Raw genomic sequence first — 25,000 nt, forward strand, 5'->3', positions numbered from 1 at the left:
AACTATCTTCAAAGGTGTGCATTTGTAAAATTTAAAAGTGTAAAATTGGTATTTAAACTCATCTGAAAACTGAATAAATCAGCTTTCCATTGGTGTATGGTGCAATATAACACTTCCTTGTGCATCATGAAGTTAGTCAATCTGAGTGAATATAAAACACGGCTCTACCTGCTTTCTGCTTCCGTTCAGAGTTAGTCCGAAAGAATACAGTCCTTGTCCCCAATGCTTTTTTGTGGCCTGTGTTGTTTTTACTCATCCATCTCTCTGTCGGAGATTGCAGGCCGTCGAAGCGGACGGAGGAAGTCGATTCTCAGCTTGACAGAGAGAGGATGCTTGAAACAGCTCTTCTACAGAATGTGGTTTGTTTCATTGCTCAAGATCGCTTGTGTGACATGAGACTCTTTACTAATGACATCAAGCAGCTTTTCCAAAATCAACCACAAACCACTATAATATTGCAGCATATCACTTACAGTAATAGCTTGCGATGGCCAAAACGATGCTTGTTTGTTAGTTTTGCTGCGTTAAGAGATTGTAATGATCCCATGCTCTTTCTTAGAATTCCCGTCTTGAAATTCAATGTAAAAATCTGAACGTTAATAAAAAGCAAGATATATTTAAGGCTGAGAAAATGTAGGTGATAAGCTTTTTGCAACACCGCGGTCATGGATTCGATTTTTAGGAAATGAACGGATCAAAAGTAGACTTTGCATGCACTTTTATTTGTTTTGCATAAAAGCATCTGCCAAATGCATGAAACGTCGAATTAAATATATAGAAGAAATAGCTTTTTGTTGTCATATTCACTATAAAGTATTTTTTTTAAATGCTTATAATCACGGATTATAGTGTGTGGATTATAGAAAGTGTTTTAATTGTGTTGGTGAGTATGTGTACGAAGCAAAGGCCACAAATGAACAAATAACCAAATTAATAAATGAAATTATAATTATTAGAAATTAAACAAAACGTAGTTAAATAAAAACGCAAAGATAAAATAATCAGTCATGCAAACAAGGATATTTATTATTTATTGTCTTGATAAATTCCAATAAAAATTATTAAAAGTAAAATAAAACTAAATGTAAGTCAAGCGCAAATAATTGAAGAAACAAACAAAAACTTTTGCTTTTTTTTTGGAATGGGTATAATTTTAGAGAGCAATTTTTCATTGAAAATGCTATTATTTATTGTCTTGTTGAAAACAAAAATCAAAAAGATTAGAAGTAGTGTTAAAATAATTAATCGCGATTAATAGCTTCCGAAATAAAATGTATATAATATATATTGTGTGTGCTGTGTATATTTGTATATTTAGTATGTATATATACATATATATATATATATATATATATATATATATATATATATATATATATATATATATATACAAACACATGCATGTATATATTTAATAAAATTTGTTATAAAACAAATAATTATTTTTGGATGCGACAGCACTAATTAGAAGTAAAATAGCATCAACTTTAACTGAAAGCTGAAATAAAACACAAAAATAAAACGAATAATTAAAAGGAAAGAAAAAAGAAGGATGGCAAAAAACTGTGAATGTGTATTTTCCATTAAATGTACCTTTTTGTATTGTCAGGTTAATAAAATAAAAACAGACCGGGAGGGAAATGAACTGAATTTTGACGTGCATGTAATTCTATAATCATGGATGAGTGTGTGAACGTGATGTCTGTTCTCATCCTGCTCATCAAGAGCCACACAGAACTCATATTCTCACATTCTGATGCGACACCCCCTCGTTCATCACATGACTTCCTGCAAACTCACACACAGAAGCGCTGAAGAGAAGTGTGTGTGTGTGTGTGTGTGTGTGTGTGTAAGACACATGATGGAGAAAGAAGACGGGAGAGCAGACTTCCACAGACTGATGTCAGGTAAACAAACACCTGCTTTTATGAGTGATTGAGACAGATTAGATCTTCATCACTGATCAGCTGGCTTCTTACGCCTAAATCAGTTATCTGTGCACGATGACTTAGAGCCGGAGTCCTCTTCCTCTTCCTGTAGCTTGTTTTTAGAAATACATCACAACTCTTGGCTTTTGCTTTTTTGCTTGCTTCATCAGTAAAACTGCTTTTTATAAGCCAAAACTTGAATGCAGAGTCTTTGTAAACGAGTTTGAGAGCATCTAAACTTCATATAATGCTTTGCAAAAAAAGGTTAAAGGTTCCATAAAAAATGCATTGAACAAAAGGAGTGTTACACAAGACGTTTTGTGCAAGAAACAATACAAATGTATAGGAAAGGTGTCTTAAAAGACCTGCTTAAAAATGTTCTTCAGACTAATAAAGTAATAATAATTAAAAAATGCATCACTGAAAGGTTCTTCAGGGAACTGAAATCGGTTCTTCTTTTGTAAAAGTCTTTGTAAAAAAGTGAATGTTGCATTAAATCTATCTCTATTTATTTTGCAGCGTTTATTACATTTATGAACAACAGTAAGACAGCTACATTTTGTGCTGCTTTTTATGCTACAAATAAATGTTAACGCTAAAATAAAAATGTTTTTTTGCCGCTCTCGTGGGCCAAAGGTCATCAGAGGTCGGCTCTGATCGCAGCTTTATTTTGTTCATGTCCGTTCACGCAGCTGAGAGCTGGGGCTCCGATCTGTCCAGCGACTCGTGCGAATATTACCAGACGGAGATATTCGGTCTGCTGCCGAGCTCTCAGGCTCATCGACGGCTTCACGCGGAAACCATCGCCGACCGGAAGGAGCAGAGTCTGCTGGACAGAGTGTCCTGGGACCCCAGCGTCCCGCTCCGAGATCTGCCCGTCTGTCTGCAGGACAAGAGAGACGTCCGGTGAGGACAACCAGCTTGTTCACAGCCTCGCTAGCTGCTCGTTTTTGAGAATCTAACTATATGTAGGCCGATGCAAAGGAATTGAAGTTAACATGAAAATTAATACTGTGGGGAACTGGTTTTGTATTGATTTATTTATTTGGCAGCTTTGCCATAATTATAGCATACATATATATTGCTTGCTCAATACTGGGGAGATTAAAAAAATTTATTATATTTTTGCCTTTTTATTTAATATAATATATATATATATATATATATATATATATATATATATATATATATATATATATATATACTAAATTAAAAAAACATCTAGCGTTGAGTTTCAGCATTTTAGCATTTTGTGCCAATCAGAGAGCAGCAGCACCTGCAGAGACACAGCATTGGCCACTGGGACTCGTGGAGGCGGAGCCAGAACAAAACAAAGCAGCGCTTAAAGGAGCATGTGGGCGGGGCCATATCGGCACTGTTGCCGTGGAGACACACGCTCTATAAGATTGAAGGTGACAGCGTCTATTTTCCTATTTAAAGTTATGAATTAGAAAAATAGCTAAATTGGAATACGCGTGCAACATTTGGGAATAAAGTACTGTTTTCATCCAAAACGAGTCAAAGAGAACAAAATTGCCACTTCCTAAATAACTTTAATTATTATTATTATTATTAAATTAAATAAATAATAAATAAATAAATAAATAAATAAATGAATAAATAAATAAATAAATAAATAATTGCTGGTACTATATACAATAATTTGCATAAATTATTTTCATGAAAAAACATATAAATAGTATGTCAAATAAAAATAAAACTTGTGGTATTAATATGCAAAACACACACACTATATATATATATATATATATATATATATATATATATATATATACAGTATACACACATATACAGTATGTGTGTGTGTGTGTAAGATTAGGGTTGTGGGGTAGATGTATATAATATGTGTGCGAAAACAACTTTATCCTTTTTTAAATTTACTGCATCTTGGTGTTTCCAACCAGGTTTATTTTAAAACAGATATCTCAAAACGCAAGTAAAGACAGGTGCATGCCAGCGTGTGATGAGCGTGTCGTAAGCAGGTGAAGCAGAGCGATTAATCACAAGCGTTCTGTCTCTCAGGTCAGTTTGGGGTCGGGGTGAAGGCGTACTTCGTGTTCCTGCGTTACCTGCTGTGTCTGAACCTGCTGTACTGCTTCATTATCACCGGATCGGTGCTGACGCCGTCGCTGGTGTTCAGACGGAGCTCAGAGGATCACGGTGAGAGCGGCCGAACGTCCCACACATGATGCACTCACGCTCCACTGATCCCCAATAAAAACATGACTCCATTCTCTCAGGATCCCTGGGATTCCAGAACTTCTCGTTCAAAGACTTCTTTGTCGGCTCGGTAAGTTGTTTTATTACGGCTTCCTCCGACCACCGCTTTCAGATTAAATTCATTTAATGTGACTAAAAACCAATCGCTATGACCAGAGAGCAACAAAAGTCATGTGTCCAATGCTGCATTTGATTGTGATTCATGCGGAAGCTTGAAAAAACAAAAAAACGTAATTACGATTTCTAATCCCACAATCATAACTTTTTTTCTTGCAATTTTCACATGCAACTTTTTTGTCCCTTTGCTTTTTATGTCACAGTAAAATAAATTGCAAAATGAAAAGGCACAATTACTTTCAAAGTTATTTTTTGGTCCATCATGGATGAAGTAAAAAATCTCATTTGTGAGAGGAAAAGTTGCATTTACTTTTTTTATTTAATGGCAGAAAGTGTCTCTTTTTGGACATGCACAGATATAAATGAATGTCCCTGTCTTATAAGGGCATTTCTTACATTATCACCTTAATTGTTGAAGGCATTCGGATCTAAATACATGTGATCTTCTCCGTATCATCCTGCATGCTCTAAACACGCTCTCTTGTGTTCTGGGTCTGTTCTGTGTGTTTTCAGGGTGTTCTTGAGTCTTCCCCGGTGTTTCATAGCTTCTTCACTAACGGGTCTCTTCGTTATGAATGTCTAAACACTCCGATCCTCTTTCTCCTCGGCATGACCTCTGTCCTCTTCCTCAGCATCATCATGGTGGTCCGCAGGTGATTCAACGAATGAAGGTTTTGCAGCTCTTGGCCACTAAGCGGCGTACTCTTTCACCACACACTCATTGAGCAGCACGTCTAAAGCTAAAATACAGGAAGCTGTTTGAGTCTGATGGCCTGAGGGAAGAAACTCATCTCGAGTTTTTCTCCTCAGGCTACGGAAGCGCTTACATGAGGCAGCAGAGAGAAAAGACAACGAGTTTGACGGCTAGATGTCCTCTCCGTGACTTAATGCACTTTCTGTGGTTCAAAAGTGAACGCAGCGTTTCTCTGGGAAACTTTGTGAGAAACTTTGTAAACAAAGATTAAGCGAATTAATGCAAAGTTTCTCAAGGGAACCGAAATGAGCAAATGCATTATTCCTTTGGGAATGCAAACGTTCTGCATACTAAGGCAGGTTTTTGGAGAGCACAACGCTTTCTGAAGATGCAAAAGTTTCATAAGAGAGCATAAGGTTTCTTGGGATGAACAAAAGATTTAACAAGAGATCACAGCATTTCTTAGTGCAACCTTTAAATAACCAAACGCGAAAAGTTTCGAGAGAAAACATAGTTTTGCGTCTTAATGCAATCCTTTGGGAGAGCGCAGAAAAAAGCTAAAGTTTTATAATTGCACACAATATTTCTCTGGGAATGCAACCGTTTTTCATACCGATGCAATTTTTTTTGAAGAGAAGGAGCATGTTTTTCTCGGAAAGCAAACATTTTATTGAGAAAACCGCAGATTTCTTGAGGAAATGCAAAGACTTCAACACGTTTCTCAGGAAGTGCAATAGTTGAAACGGGAAAACATAAAATCTCATAAAATCTCAGGTTTTGTGCGAATATTTGAAGTTTCTTAGGATATGCAAAGGTTGGCAAAATAAATGCAAAGTTTCTCGTAGAAATGCAAAGATTTTAAAGGGTTTCTCTGTTAATGCTAAGCTTCTTGTGGAACGCGAAACATTTTTTTTCTCTGGAAACGTTAACATTTTGATGCAAAGTTTCTCAAAAGTGAATGCAACATTTCTCTTGCGATTCAAAAGTTTTGCAAACGAATGCATTTTTTTTTGATGAGCATAATGTTTTTCTTAGAAAGCCTCATTTTACGAGAGCTCGAAGCTTCCTGGGGTACGCCAACGTTTTAACACGCAAACACAACATTTCTAAGACGATGCGTTGAAATGAAAAACCTTCGAACGCAACATTTACCAGAAGACGCTTCTCTTTCTTCTCTCCTTCAGGACAGTGGTTGGCTACAAGCAGTCGTGGCTCACAGGAAACCGCTACACCTCCAACCTGAGTTATAAGGTTTTCTGTGGCTGGGATTTCTGCATCCAGAGCCCTCAAACAGCGTCACTGAAACAAAACTTCATCCGAAACGAACTCAAGGTAAGGCGCCGCGCCGATCTCACACTCAGAGAGAGTTTATAGATGACCTCTGACCTCTGCTCCAGATGGATCTAGAAGAGCAGACGTTTAAACAGAAGGTCCAGGAGCGATCTCTCAGGCGCTGGATCGAACTCATCTCCCTGAGGATCCTTCTGAACTTCATCGTGCTCGTTTTTCTGGGAGGCTCGTTCACCCTCATCTGTTTTGCTCTCCAAATGTCCAAAGATGAGGTACCAGTATGAAAACAAATAAAGCAACGCAAGGCAATCTAGTGGCCGAAGCACATTTGTTGTGGCTTATGATAACTACGTGTGTTTGACTTGAACGTCTGCTCATTGCTTAGTGCGTCCATCACTGGAGTGTGTGTCTGATGTTGGAGTACCTTCCTCCGATCACGATGACGACGGTAAACTACGTACTTCCACACGTCTTCAGCAAGATCTCAGAGTTTGAAGACTACTCGCTCACCATTCAGCTGAACCTCACACTGATCAGGTCAGGCCGCTCCAGCTCGGAGGTGTTTTGTACTCACACCTTCCTGAGGCGTTGAACTGATGTACTTATCAATGTGCAGGAGTATCTTCCTAAAGCTGGCGTCTTTGAGCATCTATCTGTTTTTCTTCATTACTTCTTCATCGGCCTCCAAAAAACAAGTCAAGGTACGTTAAAACGGGAAAAAGCTGTATGCAAAGACACCGAGGTCTTCGTACCTTTCTTATTAAATAACCCGAGCTGCTCCACATGCATTATTTTTCTTACTCCATATGTATTTGAGATAAAAACACGACTATGTTCATGCCCGAAATGCTCTTTTTAAACAGGATTACCTGTTTGTTTGTGTTTCTATCAGTGCAAAGAGAACGAGTTTGGGAAGGAGATGTACAAACTGACCATCTTTAACCTCCTGGAGTGTTTCTTCACCGCGTTTTGTGTGGCCTACCCAAGAACGTGAGTTACTTACACGTTATTTAATGCTTTATTAAACGCATTATTCATGCACGCCCCTCTAAGGCGATTGAACGCCAATGAAACAAATATGCAACGTTTTTTTACGGTATGCAGAGTTTCTTACCGCAATGCAAAAGTTTTTTCGAAAGGTTTCGTGAGCTGAGCACTACGTCTCGAACATTTCACAAGCAAACGTTTAATCTCATTGGAAAACGCAACAAGGCCATTGTTCTTAACGACCGGATCTCATCAAAGGTTACTGGTGGAGAGGTTTCCGTCTTCAAAGATGGCGAAGTTATTAGGCAAGAAGCAGTTCGAGATCTCCTTCAACGTTCTGGACCTGGTCAACAGTCAGACGGTCACGTGGGTCGGCGTCTTTTACTGCCCTCTGCTGCCGGCCATCAACGCCATCAGGCTGTTTTTCCTCTTCTATGTCAAGAAGGTTTGATGTTTTATTTCACTTTTTGAACCGAAAGCTCAAACCAAAGCAAAATAAGCGAAAACGTTTTAGGGTAGAGTTAATGTTAGTCGTGGAGCAGACTCTTTTATCGGAAGTATCTCACCAATGAGGACGATGGAAGCAAACAAAATAGCCTTATAAAATGAAAGAATGAAAAGAAAACGGATTAGACGAAGAATACAGCAAGCTAGGCATTTTTTTTAAATATAAAAAGAATATAAATCGCAATTAGCAAATGAATAAAGTGCGTGTTGTTTTAAAGAATAGAATTAGAATGGAGATTGCTAGAGTTAGGAGGTTAAGTAAAGCTGTTTGTGACTCAGTTCACGGCGGTGCGGTGTTGTGCTCCGGCTCAGAGGATGTTCAGGACCGCCAGTTCATCCGTTCTCTTCCACTTCATGCTGTTGTTGGGTCTCTTCGTGGCTGTGGTCACATTAGTTGTCAACATCAACAGGTGATGACGCTCATAAACATCCACAGTTTAGTCGTTTTTTCACGCACCGGGATTTTGCTACTTAGCTTTCATCCCAAACATCCAAGATATACATTTAAATGTACTTTTCATCCGTAGATGAATGCTCACACACACCAAACTTTGCAGGGTTTTCTATATTCTATTGTCGTTTTTCTGAATAACAGAGTGTTTATTTTACTTTCATAACTTGGTAGGAAGATATCCGAAAAACACATTTAATTGATTACACTTTATCTGGTTTTAGTTACGAAGCATGTCTAAGTCGCTTAAAGTCTTTTCCACAAACTGAGTTTTTTCTCCACTTCAGCAGCACTTACACCAAACCTTACAGTTTTATTTACATCTATTTTCTGGAGGTTTTTACTTTGGGGTTTGTTCGTATATCGTATCATTATTCACAAAAACACTTTTTACACTGTATTTTTATTTATTTTTGATGGCGAAATCCCAAATCCCTTCAGTAAAAACCTACTAAAAACTCAAATATGTCAAACCAGACTTTTTATCCAGTGTTTAGAATCATTTTTCTGGAAATGTACGCAGATTAATGCGTATTTAACTAGACAATGCCATAGCTTGTAATACAAAACATGTGTCCTAATGTACTGTGAATAATCAACACGTGCTGCCTTAATAAAAGAAAATGTATTCTTATGTATAATATGTGGCATTAATAAATCCTATGACGTTCTTCTCGGAGGTTTGATCAGGGCGGCTGTGGCCCGTTTGAAGGCAACGGGACGGTGTTTAACGTGACCAGTGTGTGTATAAACACTCTTCCCATATCAGTCCAGACCACCATCAACTACATCTCATCCGAGGCCTTCGCCTTCACGCTCATACTGGCTGAAGTGTAAGTGTGTGTGAATGCACTTCTAGTGCTGAATGCTTTTCTGTTGTAGTATACTTTCTATATATGTGACGCCAACGTCCCCTAAAGGAACGAAGTTTAGCTTTCAACCGTTGCCATATGGTCAGAAATGACAGCAAAGCAAATTTTGACCTAACCAGGTGTGATATAAAACTGGAAAAAAAAATTAAAAAAAAATTATAATAATACAGAGATACAGAGGCAATGTTTCTCTTATTGCTTAGTTGAAGTTCTAAAATAAATTACATATTATATATATATATATATATATATATATATATATATATATATATATATATATATATATATATATATATTTATTTATATATATATATATATATATATATATATATATATATATATATATATATATATATATATATATATATATATATATATAAGTTAAGTGAACTCAATTATCAAAGTTGTTAACTTAATATTTCAAGTTCACTGAACTTAAAATTTGAAGGAAGCGCAACACTTCAAGTGGAAAATGTTACTGAAATTTAAAATGACTAAAATTGTGCAAAAAGTTTAATAAAATGTTAAATCAAACTAAAACTATGCAAATAAAATAATTTTAAAAAACAAGCTATTATATTAACAATTTATAGAAATGCAAAAATTAAAAAACACTTTTTAATGCAAGATATTAATCGCATTGATGATGCTAAAAAGAAATACTGGATGTAGTTTATGCAGTTTTTTTTTCTGTTTCAGTGTGATCCTGACGTCGTACGTGTCTCGTGGACGAGCCAATCGTAAGGCCATCGAGAGACTGAAGGACATGCTGGTGATGGTGAGTGTTTACAGATATTCGTAACGTCTGTCCCTCTGTGAAACTCAGACTGTATGTGGTCTGTCTTTTCTCTACAGTGCAGCTCTGATAAACGCTTCCTGGTGAAGCAGCACTCGACGTTCATGAGACGACAGCAGAGGACACGCTAACGTCACGCCACGGAAACGGGATTAAGATGGGATTTGCACTGATTTCATCTCATTCAGAGCTTTCTTCTATGTGCTCATGACCTCTGACCTCTGAGTTCAGGTCAAAGTTTACCTGAATACCAGTGACCATGTATAAAGGCATTAACAATCGCTATATTTGCTTTCACATTAATACACAATAACTTCAAGCTGCAGTTTTGTTGCCTGTAACTTGAAATGCTTTTAAAGTTTTTTGATTGGCTGTCAATATTAAACAAATAATAGCTTTGAAAGTCACGCTTGCTCTGTACTTGTGTTATTGTTAGAATGTTAAATGTTAGTTATATTCATCATACTCTATCAGTTCTGTATGTAAGTTGTGTGATGCTTTTACGTTTTAAAGTTCTTGGTCAGTATTATTTACTCGTAATATAATCATTTTCGTTTGTTATGCTTTAATTTCTTAAGTGTGTGGATTTCAGGTCGTTCTTCAGTGTATTCTCACAATAAAGTATCACTGATGTACTATTTCAGCGTTTGGTCATTTATTTGATTTACCTTTTATTTGATGTTTTTAGTCATTTTAATAATAATGTTATCCTTTTATATGTCTAGTTTTCAGGTTTGGTTCGGGTTCAAATGAAAACGAGAAACGTTACGCAGGCTGAATTTTCAAAACACTCTATTATTTATTTCAGTATTTTCAAGTAATGAACGTGTTTATGGGTTTAGCTACTGATGATAAGTCTTGTGTTTGATTGTGAGAAGGCTCTCGGTATCTCTGACCAACACATGATAAGAACGAGCCGTGTGGCGCTGATATCTCTCTCACACACACACACACACACACACACACACACACACACACACACTCGTCAGTAGTCGACCGAACGCCCGTGCGATGGCCCTCCGTTTCCTCCTGTTGTCACTCTGCGGTGAGTTACTGATACATTTCTTTATCAATGAAGTACTTAATTTACTACATTTCCTAGTGTTTCCAGGAAGCATCCCTTACCGTATTCTCCTGTGTTTCAGTTTTGTTGGAACCCGTGACGGAAATCGGTATTTCTATTTATCCTTCATTTCACTCATCCAACTTCTGTTGCTTTTTTTGTTTTTAGCCCTACATTTCTTCATTTTAACCCCTTTGAACGACGCAGGGTCTGCATTAAGACGTACATGATCAAGTTGTGTCAAACATTCGTAATGAGTTTTGAACGAGAATCTGTCCATTAACAGGATCCTTTCTCAATGAACACGATGTCTGTGAACCTGGAGCTCATGAATGTTTTCAGCATCAGTCGTGAAGATATTTTGCACCAGAGATTAATATCTGATCGGTAACATGCATAGCTAAGAATTTAATTTGTACCACTTTAAAGGCGATTTTCTCAATATATTAGGTTCCAGATGTTCTAATGGTTGTATCTCAGACAAATATAACACACCAGAGATCAGTGGAAAGATGATTTATTCAGGTTTCAGGTGTTGTGTGAATAGTTTCGTGCTCCAGCGTCACATCCTGGTTTTAAGTAACTCAAATCAATGCACAAGTAATATATGACTATTCATACTTTTTAACTGATGAAACTTTTTTTAATGAACATATCTATGCTGATTCCAAGAAACCCATATTTTTTCAGATGCACGTGTTTTTTGTGGTGTGGTTGATCTCTGTGCAGGTGGTCTGCTTCTGAAGCCGGTTCTGTCTGGACCCAGCGAGGCCTACGTGAGATCTCAGGTCCAGTTTGACTGTGCGGTTCCAGGCTGGTCTTCACCTCTGACCTTTGAACTCTTGAAGGACGCTGGGGATCTCATCGCGGCAGAGAGCAACGTCAAGGTCACCTTCACCCTACAGGTCACCGAGGGGTCAGCGGGCGAGTACTACTGCAGACTGACCTCCGGGGGTCAGACCAGCAACTCCATCCACCTCCATGCAGTGAGTGAGTAAAACGTGTCGAATCAACATCATTAAAAGGGTCGTGAGCTGATTTTTATTTTGTGCTGTTCTCTGAAGTTCACTTATAATGTTAGCAATATTTTTACAATCAAAAAACATTGTCAATTAGAATTTTGTAATTGTTATTTCTGTCCTGTTTTGTCCTGTGTGAACCTACAGTGATGTAGAATCGATGGGCGGGGCTAAACCCACAGTTATGTAGAATCGATGGGCGGGGCTAAACCCACAGTTATGTAGAATCGATGGGCGGGGCTAAACACAGTTATGTAGAATCGATGGGCGGGGCTAAACACAGTTATGTAGAATCGATGGGTGGGGCTAAACCCACAGTTACGTAGAATCGATGGGCGGAGTTAAACTCACAATTATGTAGAATCGATGGGCGGGGCTAAACCCACAGTTATGTAGACTCGATGGGCGGGGCTAAACACAGTTATGTAGAATCGATGGGCGGGGCTAAACCCACAGTTATGTAGAATCGATGGGCGGGGCTAAACTCACAGTTATGTAGAATCGATGGGCGGAGTTAAACTCACAGTGATGTAGAATCGATGGGCGGAGTTAAATGGGTAGAATCAGTCAGTGAGGCTTAAAGGGCTGCGATGATGTACAATTGGTGGGTGTGGCTAAACTGGCAGCAATGTAGAACTGGTGGGCGGAGCTAAACAGGTAGAATCAATGGGTGGGGCTTAATGGGCGGTGACATACAATCGATGGGTGTCACTGAATTTAGTTTCAAATTTTCATGTTTTTTTTGGTTTTTTTACATGCTCTAGTCATTTTACCTATTTTATTCTATATGTTTTTAAATAATACCAGATTAGGTTTTATTTATTTTAAGTTTACTTTTTTAGTTCATTAGTTCAGTATTATTTTTTAATTAGTATTTTAAATGCTTTGACCCAAACTTGACCTATGGAGAATAATTTCAGATTAGTTTTCTTACAATAATTAGACTTTTATTTTTCATATTTTATTTCAGATTTAAATATTTAGATTTCTAAAGATTATTTTTTATTCTTTCAGACAAATCCAGCAGGAGTTATATAAAAAGTGTTTGAACATTGAATGTTTTTCTCCATATTTAAAATGTTATAAGTACTGTTAGATTATAAGTGTTATAAATACATGCGCTTTATTTGATGTCTTCTGGACTGTTTCCTTCTGAGGATCACTTTTAATATAACTTTGACTGGATTTGTCAGAAAGAAGATAGTCATGTACACCCAGGATGCTTCGAGGCGAGTGAAACACGGACTGATTTCGATCTATCATCATGTTTGGTTGTGTTGGATGTCAGTTCCTGTGGTAGGAGCCCGTCTGAGCTCAGAGCCCGATCCAGCGGTCATCTATGAAGGACAGAAGCTGGTCCTGCGCTGTCTCGTCAGGAAGGGGACACGTCTGTCCTTCACGTGGTACCAGGACGCACAGCTAGTGACCTCCTCGTCCGAGCTCCACCGGCTCTCTGGAGACACTCTCACGGTGGAGCGAGCGACCGCAGTGCATGCTGGGATATACTCGTGCACGGCTCAAAACCAGATGAGCGTCAACCCCAGATTCTCCAGCAGCCGAAACCTCCACGTCACGGTCAAAAGTAACTTAACACTTAATGCACGCTTTCTCAGACCATCATCTTCAGAAAGAGATACTTTCATCGTCTCTAAATATCCATGCTTTTGTCCTTTTTTGTTTTTATTTCTATTTAGATTCTGTTTATTTCCAGTTAGCGATTTTAGTGCTCTCAGTTCATTCAGGCAACTAACTTCTTTCTAATTTTTGCTTTTCGTTTAATATTTATATTTAAATTTTTATATATTTATATATATATTATATATATTTATATATATATTATATATATATTTTTTTATATATATATATATATATATATTTTTTTTTATAGTTTAATTCTTCATATTTTAAAGTAACAAAAGCATGCACTTTTATTTTAAAAATGTGTTTTTAAAATTAATAAAATATTAATGTAAAATATGTAAAATAATAATATAAAAGTACAATAAAATAAATAATAATAATATAATCTGCTATAAATATTTTACTATATTTAATTTTATTTCTGATTTATTTCAATGAAGTCCTGTCCATTTCTTGTCATGTTTCGTGGTTTTCAGAGCACATGTCGGCGCCGTCGTTATCCTTCTCGGTCTTCTCTAACGGCTCCGGGCTGACGGCTAACATCAGCTGTGGTTCTGAGCGAGGCTCTCCGCCCGTGACGTTCAGACTGATGCTGGACGGCCGGGAGCTGGAGGCCAAGCGAGAGGATTCGCTGGAGTCCTGGTTCCTTCTGCCCGTCTCTGAGGGCCGGGATCTGGGAGCCGCTCGATGTCAAGCTCAAACGGACACACAGCAGCTAATATCTGATCCCGTACGTTTACTCGTGGGTGAGTGCGAGAGACAACCTCCTGAAGCATTTGGGTGCTATTTTTTAAGAAAATAGCATGCTTTGTGCAAAATAAGTTGTGTTTTTTATCCTCTGAGATTCCAAAGCGTCTTATATAATGCAATAAATGACGTGCATTAGTTACATGAGCCCAGGTTTATTTCTAGAGCGTATTTCCCACACGCTGTTAGTTCACCCAAAAAACAAAATCTCTATCACTAGAGTTTGTAAGCAGACTGTTTTGGGTCACCATTGACCTCCATAGTAGGAAAAAAACCCTATAGAAGTCGATGGTGACCTGATTACAAACCAAAACGCCTTCCTTTGTGTTCGGGAGAAGGGTTTGAAAGTGCTTGAGGATGAGTGAAGCGAAGACAGACTTTCAAATAAATGAGTTCTTGTCTGTGTTTATAATACATGCTATAACTGAGGCTTTATATTTCATTCCTGTCTTTTTCTGAATGCTGTGGAGAGTTAAATACAGTGTAGCGCTTGGTTTTTATTCGCTAGCATTTCGCATGGTTTTCAAATGTAATAATAAAATGTGATTTATTCACTGATTCAGTTTATCTGTTTCATTTATCTATTGATTTATTGACACTTTGATCTACCATATAATATTAAAGTGGTAAATAAAACAGTTTATTGAAGCAGGTTTGACAAGAACATTGACTCGATTCAATCATGTTAGTTGTTTCTTTATTATTTTGTGATTTGTTACTGAAAGCCTATGTCTTTGCAGACATTTTAACGAGACGTTTGTGAAATTTTTGTGAAGTATTTAAAAAAACACGTTTTTTTATTGAATCATACTTTCAGTAAAGCATTTGCAGTGGGTTTTTAAAAGCTGTTTTTAGATGTATTTTTATTGCATTTTCTTGAACACATTTGACCGGAAGGTATATTTTGATCAGTGTGTGTGTGTGTGTGTGTGTGTGTGTGTGTGTGTTTCATCTGCTTACACATTAAATCTTATGAATATAAGAATATGCACTGTATAAGAATATGAATGTATATGAGTTTCCAGCAGGCTGATATGCATGCACTTTCATTGTCTTTGTGCATTTATATTTGCTTTATTTGCTCAACGATTACCAAACGGCTGAGAAAGCAGCGTTTTAGTGCCGTTTTGTGTGCGGCGTTACCATGGAAACAGACATGTTAACGCTCCAGTAGAGATGAATTTGTATTTTCATTCTGACCGACACAAAAAGTGGGCGGGCAGTATGCTAATGATTCGTGTTGGCGGCAAACTTGGGATTCGTTTTTAAAAATGACTCATTTGAGTCGACTTTCATTTGAGAGACGATGACTTTCTTCTCCAAGTTTTGCCGTTTTTGAATCCATTCAGCCGATCTCTGGGTCTGGCCCTTTTAGCATAGCTTAGCATAGATCATTGAATCCGATTAGACCGGTAGCATCGCGTTCAAAAATGACTAAAGAGTTCTGATATTTAAAACTTGACTCTTCTGTAGTTAGACCAGCGGAAAATTAAAAGTTGCGATTTTCTAGGCCGATATGATTAGGAACTATACTCTACGGCGTAACAATCCAACCATAATAACCAATCGATGGCCGCAGCAGGCCATGGTACGGATTTTGAACGCGATGCTACCGGTCTAATCGGATTCAATGATCTATGCTAAGCTATGCTAAAAGCGTGCAGACCCGGCTGAATGGATTCACAAACGGACTGTTCCTTTAATTAATGTTACTTGTACTTTAAACAGACTGTAGCATGGTGACGTGGTTCATGTGTTAGTTCCAGTAGGTGGCGCTGTGCGCGTCACGGTACAGTATCTCCACGACGCCGACGGGACGCTGGCAGCCGCCCGGCTCCGATGTGTCCCAGACAGAGGAACCTTCCCAGCGTTCTCCTGGAGTCTGAACCGCTCGTCTCTTCCAGCGGAGGGCAGCGCTCACGCGGTCGCTGGCGGCGGTCAGATCCTGATCCTCACCGAGGTCAGAGCCGGCGTCTACGGCTGCAGGGCGAGGGACAGTTATAACCTCAGCTCGGTCTGGGTGGAGAGCGAGGACGTCTTGGTCCAGAGGACAGGTGAGCGTCTCCTTCACGTCCGGTCGGGTTTCCACGGAGACGAGGAATCGGTGAGGGTTGTGTTTGTTCTCGCGCAGATTTGGCTGCGATGTCGGTGGAGGCCATCGCGCTGATTTTCTGCGGGTTCCTGTCGACTGTGATCGTGTCAGGCTCGTTCTTTGTGTACTGGAGCACCAAGCGGAGTAACGACGCCTGCAAACGTCACAGTCACCGTGAGTCCACTCACACGCAACGTTCACAGAACGTTTGTTAAACATTCAGGCAACGCTCTGTTATGAGAAAATTGCTTTTAGTAGAACATTCATTCAAGGTTATCTGGTCTTTAATTAATGTTTTCAAAACATGACATTTTACAAAACATTTTAGTTGGATGTCCGTCAACTTTTTTTATTTTTATTTAATTTTTACTATATATTTTTTATATTAAGATTCATATATATTCATATATATTCATATTTATTTCTGGAACATTTTTCTAAAACATTTTTAACAATAACCACAATAACAATTAAATATATATATAATTATATATAGTATATATATATATATATATATATATATATATATATATATATATATATATATATATAATTTATTTATTTATTTTATATTTTTATTAAATATAACAATTTTTATTGGCAATTGCCAAAGTGTTTTTATATATGCTCTTCAGTAATTTCCTCGAGTGGTAAGATCATTTATAAATCGTTCAAGAATAATATTTCTGAAATGTTGAATGTTTGTCTAACTTTTTTAAAGGTTAATACTGGATTGGAACTACTTTTCTGGAAACGTTTTTTATTTTTAGAGTTGTTTTTAATAATGTTCTTAACACATCAGTATTATTTACACTTCCAGTCAATAAATGTTTCTCACGCAGTAAATCAGTATATTATTATGATTTCTGAAGATCATGTGACGCTGAAGAAAGATGCTGAAAATACATGAATAAATGACACTTTAATACATTCACAGAGAAAACAGATATACTTCACAATATTACTGCTTTTTTAGATCAAATAGCTGAGCAGAACTAGAACTCTTTAGATAAACATGTCTAACTTTTCAAATATCAATACTATCTCCAGATGGTTCAGAGAATATAATGTTTGCGAAATAATAAAATAAAATGTTACCATGATGTTTTTATATATTTCAACATATTTCAAGCCCTGCGCATGTTTTGTGTCAGAGCGTCACGTTCATGTTCGTCTCTCTCTTTTTGTCAGAGGATGTGATCCAGTCTGAGATGATGAGAACGTGAGTCTGGTTTCAGTCTCTCTGAAGCTTCCTTCGGGCAGAAAGAGCGCTTTTAATCTCTCTTCTGTCCGTCTCTGAAGATTTCCAGCAGCCGGTGTTTCCTCTGAACCTGTGGAAATGAAAACGGTCATCGTGGAGCTTGAGGCCTAGTCTAGACCGGACTGGACCGGACCAGACCAGACCGGACCGGACCAGACCAGACCAGACCAGACCAGACCAGACCAGACCAGACCGGACCGGACCGGACCAGACCAGACCAGACCAGACAAGACTGGAGCAGACCAGACCAGACCGGAGCAGACCAGACCGGACCAGACCAGACCAGACCAGACCAGACCAGACCGGACCAGACCGGACCAGACCAGACCAGACAAGACTGGAGCAGACCAGACCAGACCAGACCAGACCGGACCGGACCGGACTTGACCGCAGAGACGTCTTGAAGATTCTAGTAATCCTCTGGTTAGCTGGTTCAGGTGTGCTTAATAAAGGACTGGATTTCAATCCCTACTGTGCCACTTTCCAGACTTTTACGTAACAAATAAAAGCTTTTCCTGACGGAGACACGAAACATCTCTCATGAGGACGTTTAATTACATAGTTGTACTGGTTCTTGAAATCTAATCTTTTAAACAGCGGCTGTCATAAAAATATTTATTCAAATTATTATCATTTTGCATTATCGACACTGTACCGTTAAAAGGGCTTTGTGAAGTGAAATAATAAAGACATTATGAATGTATTCATCAAAACGCCGCTCTGTAGAGTTCAAGCTGAATTATATAGAGTTACGCTCAGCGTTTCTGGATGTGAGGTTATTGTTTACAAGCTCTTATTATTAAAACATGATTGTTTTAGGTAAGCTGTATTTTATCTTTTAACGTACCTTCTGATGATCAGTCTGTTTTTTTGGTTGCCGTGGAAACGGGAAGGTTGAGTCTACAGGGTTCTCGCTCCAAAAAGCTCTGAAATTTAAGAATTTATTTTGGGATCGCTTGATGAAATAAGGGGAGTAAAACCTAAAAAAGCCCTCCGTTGATGATTTTTTAATAATTTTACACCAGTAGGTTGTGCTGTGGCTAAACTCGCTCCATGAAGTGCCAAAAAGAGACTTTATTGCTGGTTGATAAAATGGAAATAATTGTCAAATACAGCGGTGTTTGTCCATCATGTGCGCCGGACCAGAAGTGGATGAATCTGGAATGAAGTTTAATATAAAGTGCTGTAAGAGCTGCTTTCTTCCCGTCCTTTTCAGATCATATCACATCGTTTATTTTCAATTAAAATTTAGCAAATAATGAAAAAGCTGAAATGAAGCACTGAGTAGGATTTAGGTGTAGGAAAGGCTCAATCTATTTAATCATTTAAATGATAAATATAATTCACGCTGAATACCATCAATTATTACTGCACGTGATGTAGATAATTGCAAATAATTTGTATAAATAGCATAAAAGAGTAAAAAGACTAGCTTCTGAGTTTTCTCTGTAAACTTTTACAGCGGCATAAAAAATATGAATAGCGTCTGTTGCTAAGAAAATTTCGTCTGTTTGGTTTAGTTTGCTTACTTAGTTGCACTGTTTTTAACGAAGCCATCCTGAAAATGTTCTCCTCGCTATAAAAGTGTGTAAACTTCAACGAACGTCTTGAACGAGGAGATTTCCAGTCAGACAAACACCCTGTCCCTGTCTTATCTGTGCTGAACACACGCTCTGCTCGGGGAGGCTCTCGACCGCTTCGTCCTCGTCCTGCTTTCACCGAGCTCTTTCTCTGGTGGTTCTTCAGCGAGGATGGAAACCTGGCGTCTGGCGCTCATCCTCACAGGTAGAGCAAACGTTTCACGCTCTCCATGGTGTTTTCTCGAGTTCGTTGAAGTGTTTTCATGTGCTTCTTATTTCCCACCAGCTATCTCGCTTTCGCATCCAAGGACGGGTGAGTGACTTTCTAGATACTTTACAGACAGTACTGATTATATGTTGAGCGGCATGGCTTTTGGTTTCGAGGGGATGCATATGAATGGATATATTGCATGCAATGCGTGTCGTTTTGTGTTGAATTATATAGTATGTGATCCTTTAAACACGCTGCGGTCTTGAATGCAATGCATGTCATTCAGGATAAACTCACTGAAGTGGTTGCACTGCAGCACTGCATCTAAACCCTTCTCTGTCACAGGCGCTCTGGAAAAGCTGGCCGAGCCGGATCTGACGGGCCCGTCTTCTGCTTTAGCCGGCTCGGTGGTGGAATTCTACTGTGAGCTTCCCGGGAAGCCAGTCAACCTGTCCGTCCAGTACGAGCTTTACGTCGAGTCGGACCCGGGTAGGTTGATCGGAGAGTACTCCTCGCTGTCCGAAAATCCCGCCACTTTTTTTCATGTCATCACGCAAAAACACGACGGCCGGATCATCTGTAAGGTCAGCGGACACAACAACACGGACATCGAGAGCTCGTTCAGCAAGGGACTGGACTTCAGGGTCATCGGTGAGTGTCTCTCCAGTCTTCTGATGGACAGTTCAGGGGTTTATCGGCTCCAAAACACCTCAGGAGCCTTCGTTTCTTCAGTCTCATCTTGCGGGACATATATTATTGTAGATATAGAGTGAGAAAGATCTCATTTATTTACATCGCAAGCATGTTTTTATCATGGACATTTTTGCTCTCTGAATAAAATTGAGACGTTTTTTCTTCATCAAATGCGTAAAAAAAAACTACAACTTTTTGCCTAAAGGTTCGATCAAAAAGAGATTTTTTTATTAATTCATTAATCATATTTTAGAAGAGTTAAAACACGCTTTACGATGTATTTTGTGAAACGATGACACGCTGCAAAAATTATTTTCTTCTTTTAATATTTTGGTCTTGTTTTCTAGTATAAACATCAAAAGAAAAAAATGATCAGGATGCATTTATTTGTGCTTAAAAAGTAGTAAAACTTAAAAAATAAACTGAATTCAAACCCCATTCCATCTTTTTACTCAATTTAAAAAAAAAACATAATATTTTCCAAAAACAAGACGATATCTTCAATCATTTTACTTGTCAAGCAAAGCTTAGCTTCAGAATTTGTAGATATTTATACCAGAAAACAATCATCTTTGAATGATGGTCGTCTTTCTGTAGTTCCAGTGGAGCTGGAGAGCATCCTTTCTCGTCTTTCTCTTTGGAGCGTGTGGGAAGGACAGACTTTGACGCTCCAGTGCAAGAAAAGCAGAGGAACGTACGTCTCGTACGACTGGTTCTGGAACGACGCTCCGGTTCGGACGCCGTACGACAGGAATGAAGACACTCTGACCATCCACAGGGTCTCTGAGCAAAACGCAGGCGATTATAAATGTGTGGCGTCCAACCACAACGATACGGCCACCTTCACGTCCAGCGCTAACCTGACCGTCCACATCAAAGGTGCGCTGACGAGACGTTCAGTGCTTTCACGAGCCTCCTAAAGCTGCATTTATTTGATGAAAATACTATAAAAATGTGAAATATTATTGCAGTTCAAAAGAAGCGTTTGCTGGGCGAGGATGTTTTAAACTGTAATATATTTCTGTGACGCAAAGCTGAATTTTCACGCTGCAAAAAAAAGGGTTTTCAAGCCTAGGTTTATTTTGTTGTCTTGTTTTCAGGCAAAATATCTAAAAATTCTTTAATCAAGGCGATTTGAAATGATGCCCAAGGGATTGTGCAGATTATTTAGCTTGCAAAAAGTCACTTTAACTTGTCTAGAAAACCCTTTTTGGCTGAAAAAAGTTCAGACGAATCTGTTCTTTCTCTGTCTCTGTATTTGTTCTTATATTAGTTATACAGGCCAAAATTAATGCAATTATATATATATATATATATATATATATATATATATATATATATATATATATATATATAAATAAAGTTAAAATAATTATTAATTAATAATAATTAATAATTAAATAAATAATACTACTAATAAAAGTATTAAATAAATAATAATTAAATAAATAATACTACTAATAAAAATTGTAAGAGCATTATAAAAATAAAAATTTTGAAATTATTATATTAATACTTGAATTCAGTGAGTCAATTTAATTGTCTGTAATTTATTAAATGTGACTGGATTATGATGAATCTTTTAAAGAAAAACTTAAAAGAATTAAGAAACCAATACTGAATGAGAGGAGAAAATTATTCACAAAGTATAATATATATATATATATATATATATATATATATATATATATATATATATATATATATATATATACACAGATTTAAAATAAGATTTAATTAGTATTTTTATTTGACATTTAATTTTATTCACAAATGGATGAATTGAATGAAAATGAATTATGTGTGTGTATATTCATATAGAATTTCTCCCAGAATAAGTCCTGTATTGAGTGTGTATGACCCGTGTGTGTGTTTCTGCAGCACCGAACACCGTCCCTCCGTCGGTTGTGATCGTCGTCTTCAGCTCTTTCGCTCTGCTGAGCGCCGCCGTGATTTCCTGCTGCGTTTACGGAGTCGTTCTGCGTGAGTTAACGGCCTTTTCATCGTTTCTCGTGTGCGGTTCGTCACTGCCTTGAGCGTTTAAACCTACTCTCTTATTCTGACATGTTTCTTGTTGCCAGGGAGAAGATATTCAAGAAAATACCCGTGAGTTTTGCATTCATCAGTCCTAAATCTAGCTTAAACTCGAACGCATTGTTGAGCTAATGTCCCGCTTTTTAGTGAACGACCCGGAAAAACGAGACCGGACGAAGAAGAAGAGGAGAAGGAAGATTATCTAGTGAGGATGCATTCATTATCGCTTCGTTTAGGAATGAATAGCATATAATGACTATTATCTACGCAAAATTTGGCAAAAGTGTGCATCATTTCTTGACTTCGGATCATGTTGTCTAGATAGGGAGCTTACTATGTTACTGTTGGTGAAAGAGCATTTGTGTGTGATTGTTTTGTTGGAGATGCTGGAGGATTTCGAGGAAGACGTCGTCCAAGCCGACAGACTGAGCGACTCTGGGGTAGGAGTTATGATTTATTATTTCCAGGCTGATTTCTAGACAGTTCTAGAGGCATCCCATACATTGAAACGTTTTGTTCCGTTCGACAGGATGAAGAGCGGTCCGTGGATGAAACCGTCCAGTACGAAGGCGGCGTTTCAGAATAATTCTTGGGGGTTTTAATCAGATTCGCTGAAACTGAAAGCGTCTGCTCCCCTTCCCTCAGGCCGGCCGTTGTATGTTATTCTGTTCAGACAAAGGTTTATTCAAAACCAAACAATAGACAAGCGCTCATGGGTTGACGTGACTGCGACCAATCAGAAGAAAGACGGCCAACAATGTGTCCACTGTCAGATTCATGTCAAATAAGAGCATGTTTGTACCTACTTCGCTGTATATTTGTACCTGGAAGTGAGCTAAACCTCTAAAACCTCTTTTAGCATGCCTTCATTTGTGAAAAGTCAATAAAAAATGCTCTAATATTTGTATGCAGCTGTATGAACAATAAGCGTGTGTGGTTTAAACATGTAAATAAGTGCGTGTGTGTGTGGTTTGGGGAGGGAATATTACAAATACAAAAATATGTTTTGGGAAAGCCAACAATGTGCAATGTTCGTTTTAAAAATGTCAAAACAAACTTTCTGCGCTCAATGTTTATTAGTTGTTGTATGTTAATATCCTCGTTATTAAACACTAATTTGCCTTAATTTAATCTATAATGTTTTGTAGGAGCTTAAACGTGTCGAATTTTCACTCGACGTCGAGAAGTTTGAATCGTTTTAGCGAATCGGTTCCTTTGAACGGATCGTTTTAAAGGTCGCCTCGAAGATGTGAATCATCGAAAAGATCCGGTTCAGCAGAGCGAATCTGACACCGTTCTGTGAGGAAGCAGCTGCACCGGGTGTGTGTGTGTGTGTGTGTCGTGTTTTCAGCTGTCGCTTGTGTGTGTGCGCGCGCGTGTGTGTGTTTGAGTGTGTGTGTGTGTGTTTCACCGATGGAGTCGAACAGTGCGGCGTACGGAGCCTCGCTCGCCGGAGCGGGATTCGATCCCGTCAAATTCATCAAACAGCCTCAAACTATCATACGGTTCCTCAGCTGGGTGAGTGGCATGTGTCCCGTTACGACAATAACCGACAGCAGGGTCAGGGTAAAGTGAGTTTCTGTCAAAAGCTATAAGCGAAAGTCCTTCCATAACAATTTAACTATTTAATAATAGTTCAAAATATTATTTATGCATCTTGCGCGGATTATTTCGGAAACGTTTCAGATGAATGTTAGTGAAACGCGTTTAACCTCCATCACTGCTTGGTTGAGAACGTTCGGAAAAAGTAACGTTCTCGTAATGATGAAGTGGAACGCTCTCAGAACGTTGTCGGAACGTTAGGAAAAGACGCATCGTGTCTGGGTTAAGTTTGAAAAGCAAACAGAGATTATTGACTTTGAGAGCTGCTTTCGTAAAGGCTGATGAACTGAAGCGGCTCAATTGAGTTGAATAATCACTCGTTTGTCTTCTGTAGAGCTGAATTAGTTTCATAATGCATTTTACAATATTAAAACTCTTTTTAAAGCTGCTTTGCGTCACATAAAGTGCTAAAAACACACAACAATAGCGTGAATGTATAAAATGCTTCACTTTCAGGACAGAAATCAATGGTCTGCCTCTGTTTTCAGAGATTGAGTAGCTCTTAATTGATCTTTGGTGGACTCTATCGTCCTCCGATCTGTCGAAGGTGAATTCTCTGGATAGAGTTTGCTGTAAACATGGGGACTTTTGCCGTTCGGGCATATGACACGAAGGGGCTTTCCGTAAACGCCGAGGAAAGAGTCGCTGAGAGCTGATTCATATCTGGTCCTGGTGTAGGAGACGGCTTCAGGTGACCTTGTCAGCCGAGTCTAGATTTGTTTACGGGGACGGGCACATTTGCACAGCAGCAGCGTGTTCGGTCGTGCCTCTATCTAGTCGAGTCCCTGGTTAGTTAGTTAGTTGGTTGGTTAGTTGTGTCTGTGATAGTGGAGAAGTACAGAATGTCCCAGCGCTGACATGTAAACACGGCAGATGGCCGGTAACACGAGAGGCCTGCGACTCGTCCGTCAGACGCTGCTTCTGAAGCCCGTCTGATCTCTGTGACACATTTGCATGAAAACACTTGGGCGTGCGGCTCTGACCTCTTCCTGCTCTCGGTGCGTCTGCCTTCCTCTCGCTGCAAGCTCACTTGAAACATAGAAACGATCGCGCTTATAACACCATCTGAGACCAGGATGAGTTCGTGTCCTCATCGGCGTCTCGGCGGTGCATGCAGTAAAACGTCCAATGATCCTGGAGAAGACTAAACATGAAGCAAATCCGTCAAGATATT

General features: G+C 38.5%; 5 protein-coding genes and 1 long non-coding RNA gene across 12 annotated transcripts in view; 4 read left to right on the forward strand and 2 right to left on the reverse strand.

Annotated features, from left to right (window-relative positions):
* tmc6b (transmembrane channel-like 6b) overlaps nucleotides 1-326 on the reverse strand; it is a 20,754-nt gene extending 20,428 nt beyond the window's left edge. Inside the window, exon 1 of the mRNA XM_043252692.1 lies at nucleotides 169-326. Within this exon, the coding sequence (XP_043108627.1) occupies nucleotides 169-256 (88 nt within the window). The 5' untranslated portion in view covers nucleotides 257-326. The remainder of the gene's footprint in view (nucleotides 1-168) is intronic.
* A 1,470-nt stretch (nucleotides 327-1,796) lies between these two features.
* tmc8 (transmembrane channel-like 8) lies at nucleotides 1,797-10,521 on the forward strand. Its single transcript, XM_043252896.1, has 16 exons — nucleotides 1,797-1,907; nucleotides 2,621-2,834; nucleotides 3,192-3,340; nucleotides 3,972-4,109; nucleotides 4,190-4,239; nucleotides 4,800-4,939; nucleotides 6,165-6,312; nucleotides 6,378-6,542; nucleotides 6,656-6,807; nucleotides 6,887-6,971; nucleotides 7,163-7,260; nucleotides 7,516-7,702; nucleotides 8,044-8,174; nucleotides 8,896-9,048; nucleotides 9,787-9,865; nucleotides 9,943-10,521. The coding sequence occupies exons 1-16, from the start codon at nucleotides 1,859-1,861 to the stop codon at nucleotides 10,012-10,014; spliced, it is 2,010 nt and encodes a 669-aa protein (XP_043108831.1). The 5' UTR covers nucleotides 1,797-1,858; the 3' UTR covers nucleotides 10,015-10,521.
* Nucleotides 10,522-10,796: 275 nt separating this feature from the next.
* On the forward strand, nucleotides 10,797-17,948 carry LOC122354629 (Fc receptor-like protein 5). Of its 4 annotated transcripts, none has more exons than XM_043252886.1 (9): nucleotides 10,797-10,928; nucleotides 11,029-11,055; nucleotides 11,637-11,936; nucleotides 13,254-13,547; nucleotides 14,083-14,352; nucleotides 16,114-16,407; nucleotides 16,485-16,619; nucleotides 17,637-17,667; nucleotides 17,748-17,948. In XM_043252886.1, the coding sequence occupies exons 1-9, from the start codon at nucleotides 10,895-10,897 to the stop codon at nucleotides 17,815-17,817; spliced, it is 1,455 nt and encodes a 484-aa protein (XP_043108821.1). In that variant the 5' UTR covers nucleotides 10,797-10,894; the 3' UTR covers nucleotides 17,818-17,948. The 4 variants fall into 4 exon arrangements, with proteins under 4 accessions (XP_043108821.1, XP_043108822.1, XP_043108823.1 ...); XM_043252887.1 differs by having other exon boundaries at nucleotides 11,676-11,936; XM_043252888.1 differs by lacking the exon at nucleotides 11,029-11,055 and having other exon boundaries at nucleotides 10,854-10,928; nucleotides 11,676-11,936.
* Nucleotides 17,640-19,368, reverse strand: LOC122354635. The gene is made up of 3 exons (XR_006252136.1): nucleotides 19,236-19,368; nucleotides 18,554-18,864; nucleotides 17,640-17,776 (listed from the first exon to the last, which is right to left on the reverse strand). It is a non-coding gene; the product is annotated as an uncharacterized LOC122354635 (long non-coding RNA).
* Nucleotides 19,369-19,382: 14 nt separating this feature from the next.
* Nucleotides 19,383-23,117, forward strand: si:dkey-93h22.7 (titin). Of its 4 annotated transcripts, none has more exons than XM_043252890.1 (9): nucleotides 19,383-19,491; nucleotides 19,573-19,599; nucleotides 19,843-20,148; nucleotides 20,788-21,069; nucleotides 22,072-22,173; nucleotides 22,272-22,296; nucleotides 22,372-22,429; nucleotides 22,605-22,664; nucleotides 22,754-23,117. In XM_043252890.1, the coding sequence occupies exons 1-9, from the start codon at nucleotides 19,458-19,460 to the stop codon at nucleotides 22,808-22,810; spliced, it is 951 nt and encodes a 316-aa protein (XP_043108825.1). In that variant the 5' UTR covers nucleotides 19,383-19,457; the 3' UTR covers nucleotides 22,811-23,117. The 4 variants fall into 4 exon arrangements, with proteins under 4 accessions (XP_043108825.1, XP_043108826.1, XP_043108828.1 ...); XM_043252891.1 differs by having other exon boundaries at nucleotides 22,608-22,664; XM_043252893.1 differs by lacking the exon at nucleotides 20,788-21,069.
* A 418-nt stretch (nucleotides 23,118-23,535) lies between these two features.
* syngr2b (synaptogyrin 2b) overlaps nucleotides 23,536-25,000 on the forward strand; it is a 7,504-nt gene continuing 6,039 nt past the window's right edge. The window contains exon 1 of the mRNA XM_043252894.1: nucleotides 23,536-23,742. Coding sequence (XP_043108829.1) covers nucleotides 23,638-23,742 — 105 coding nt within the window. The 5' untranslated portion in view covers nucleotides 23,536-23,637. The remainder of the gene's footprint in view (nucleotides 23,743-25,000) is intronic.

Source organism: Puntigrus tetrazona, chromosome 11 (assembly GCF_018831695.1).
Source record: "Puntigrus tetrazona isolate hp1 chromosome 11, ASM1883169v1, whole genome shotgun sequence".
NCBI lineage: Eukaryota > Metazoa > Chordata > Actinopteri > Cypriniformes > Cyprinidae > Puntigrus > Puntigrus tetrazona.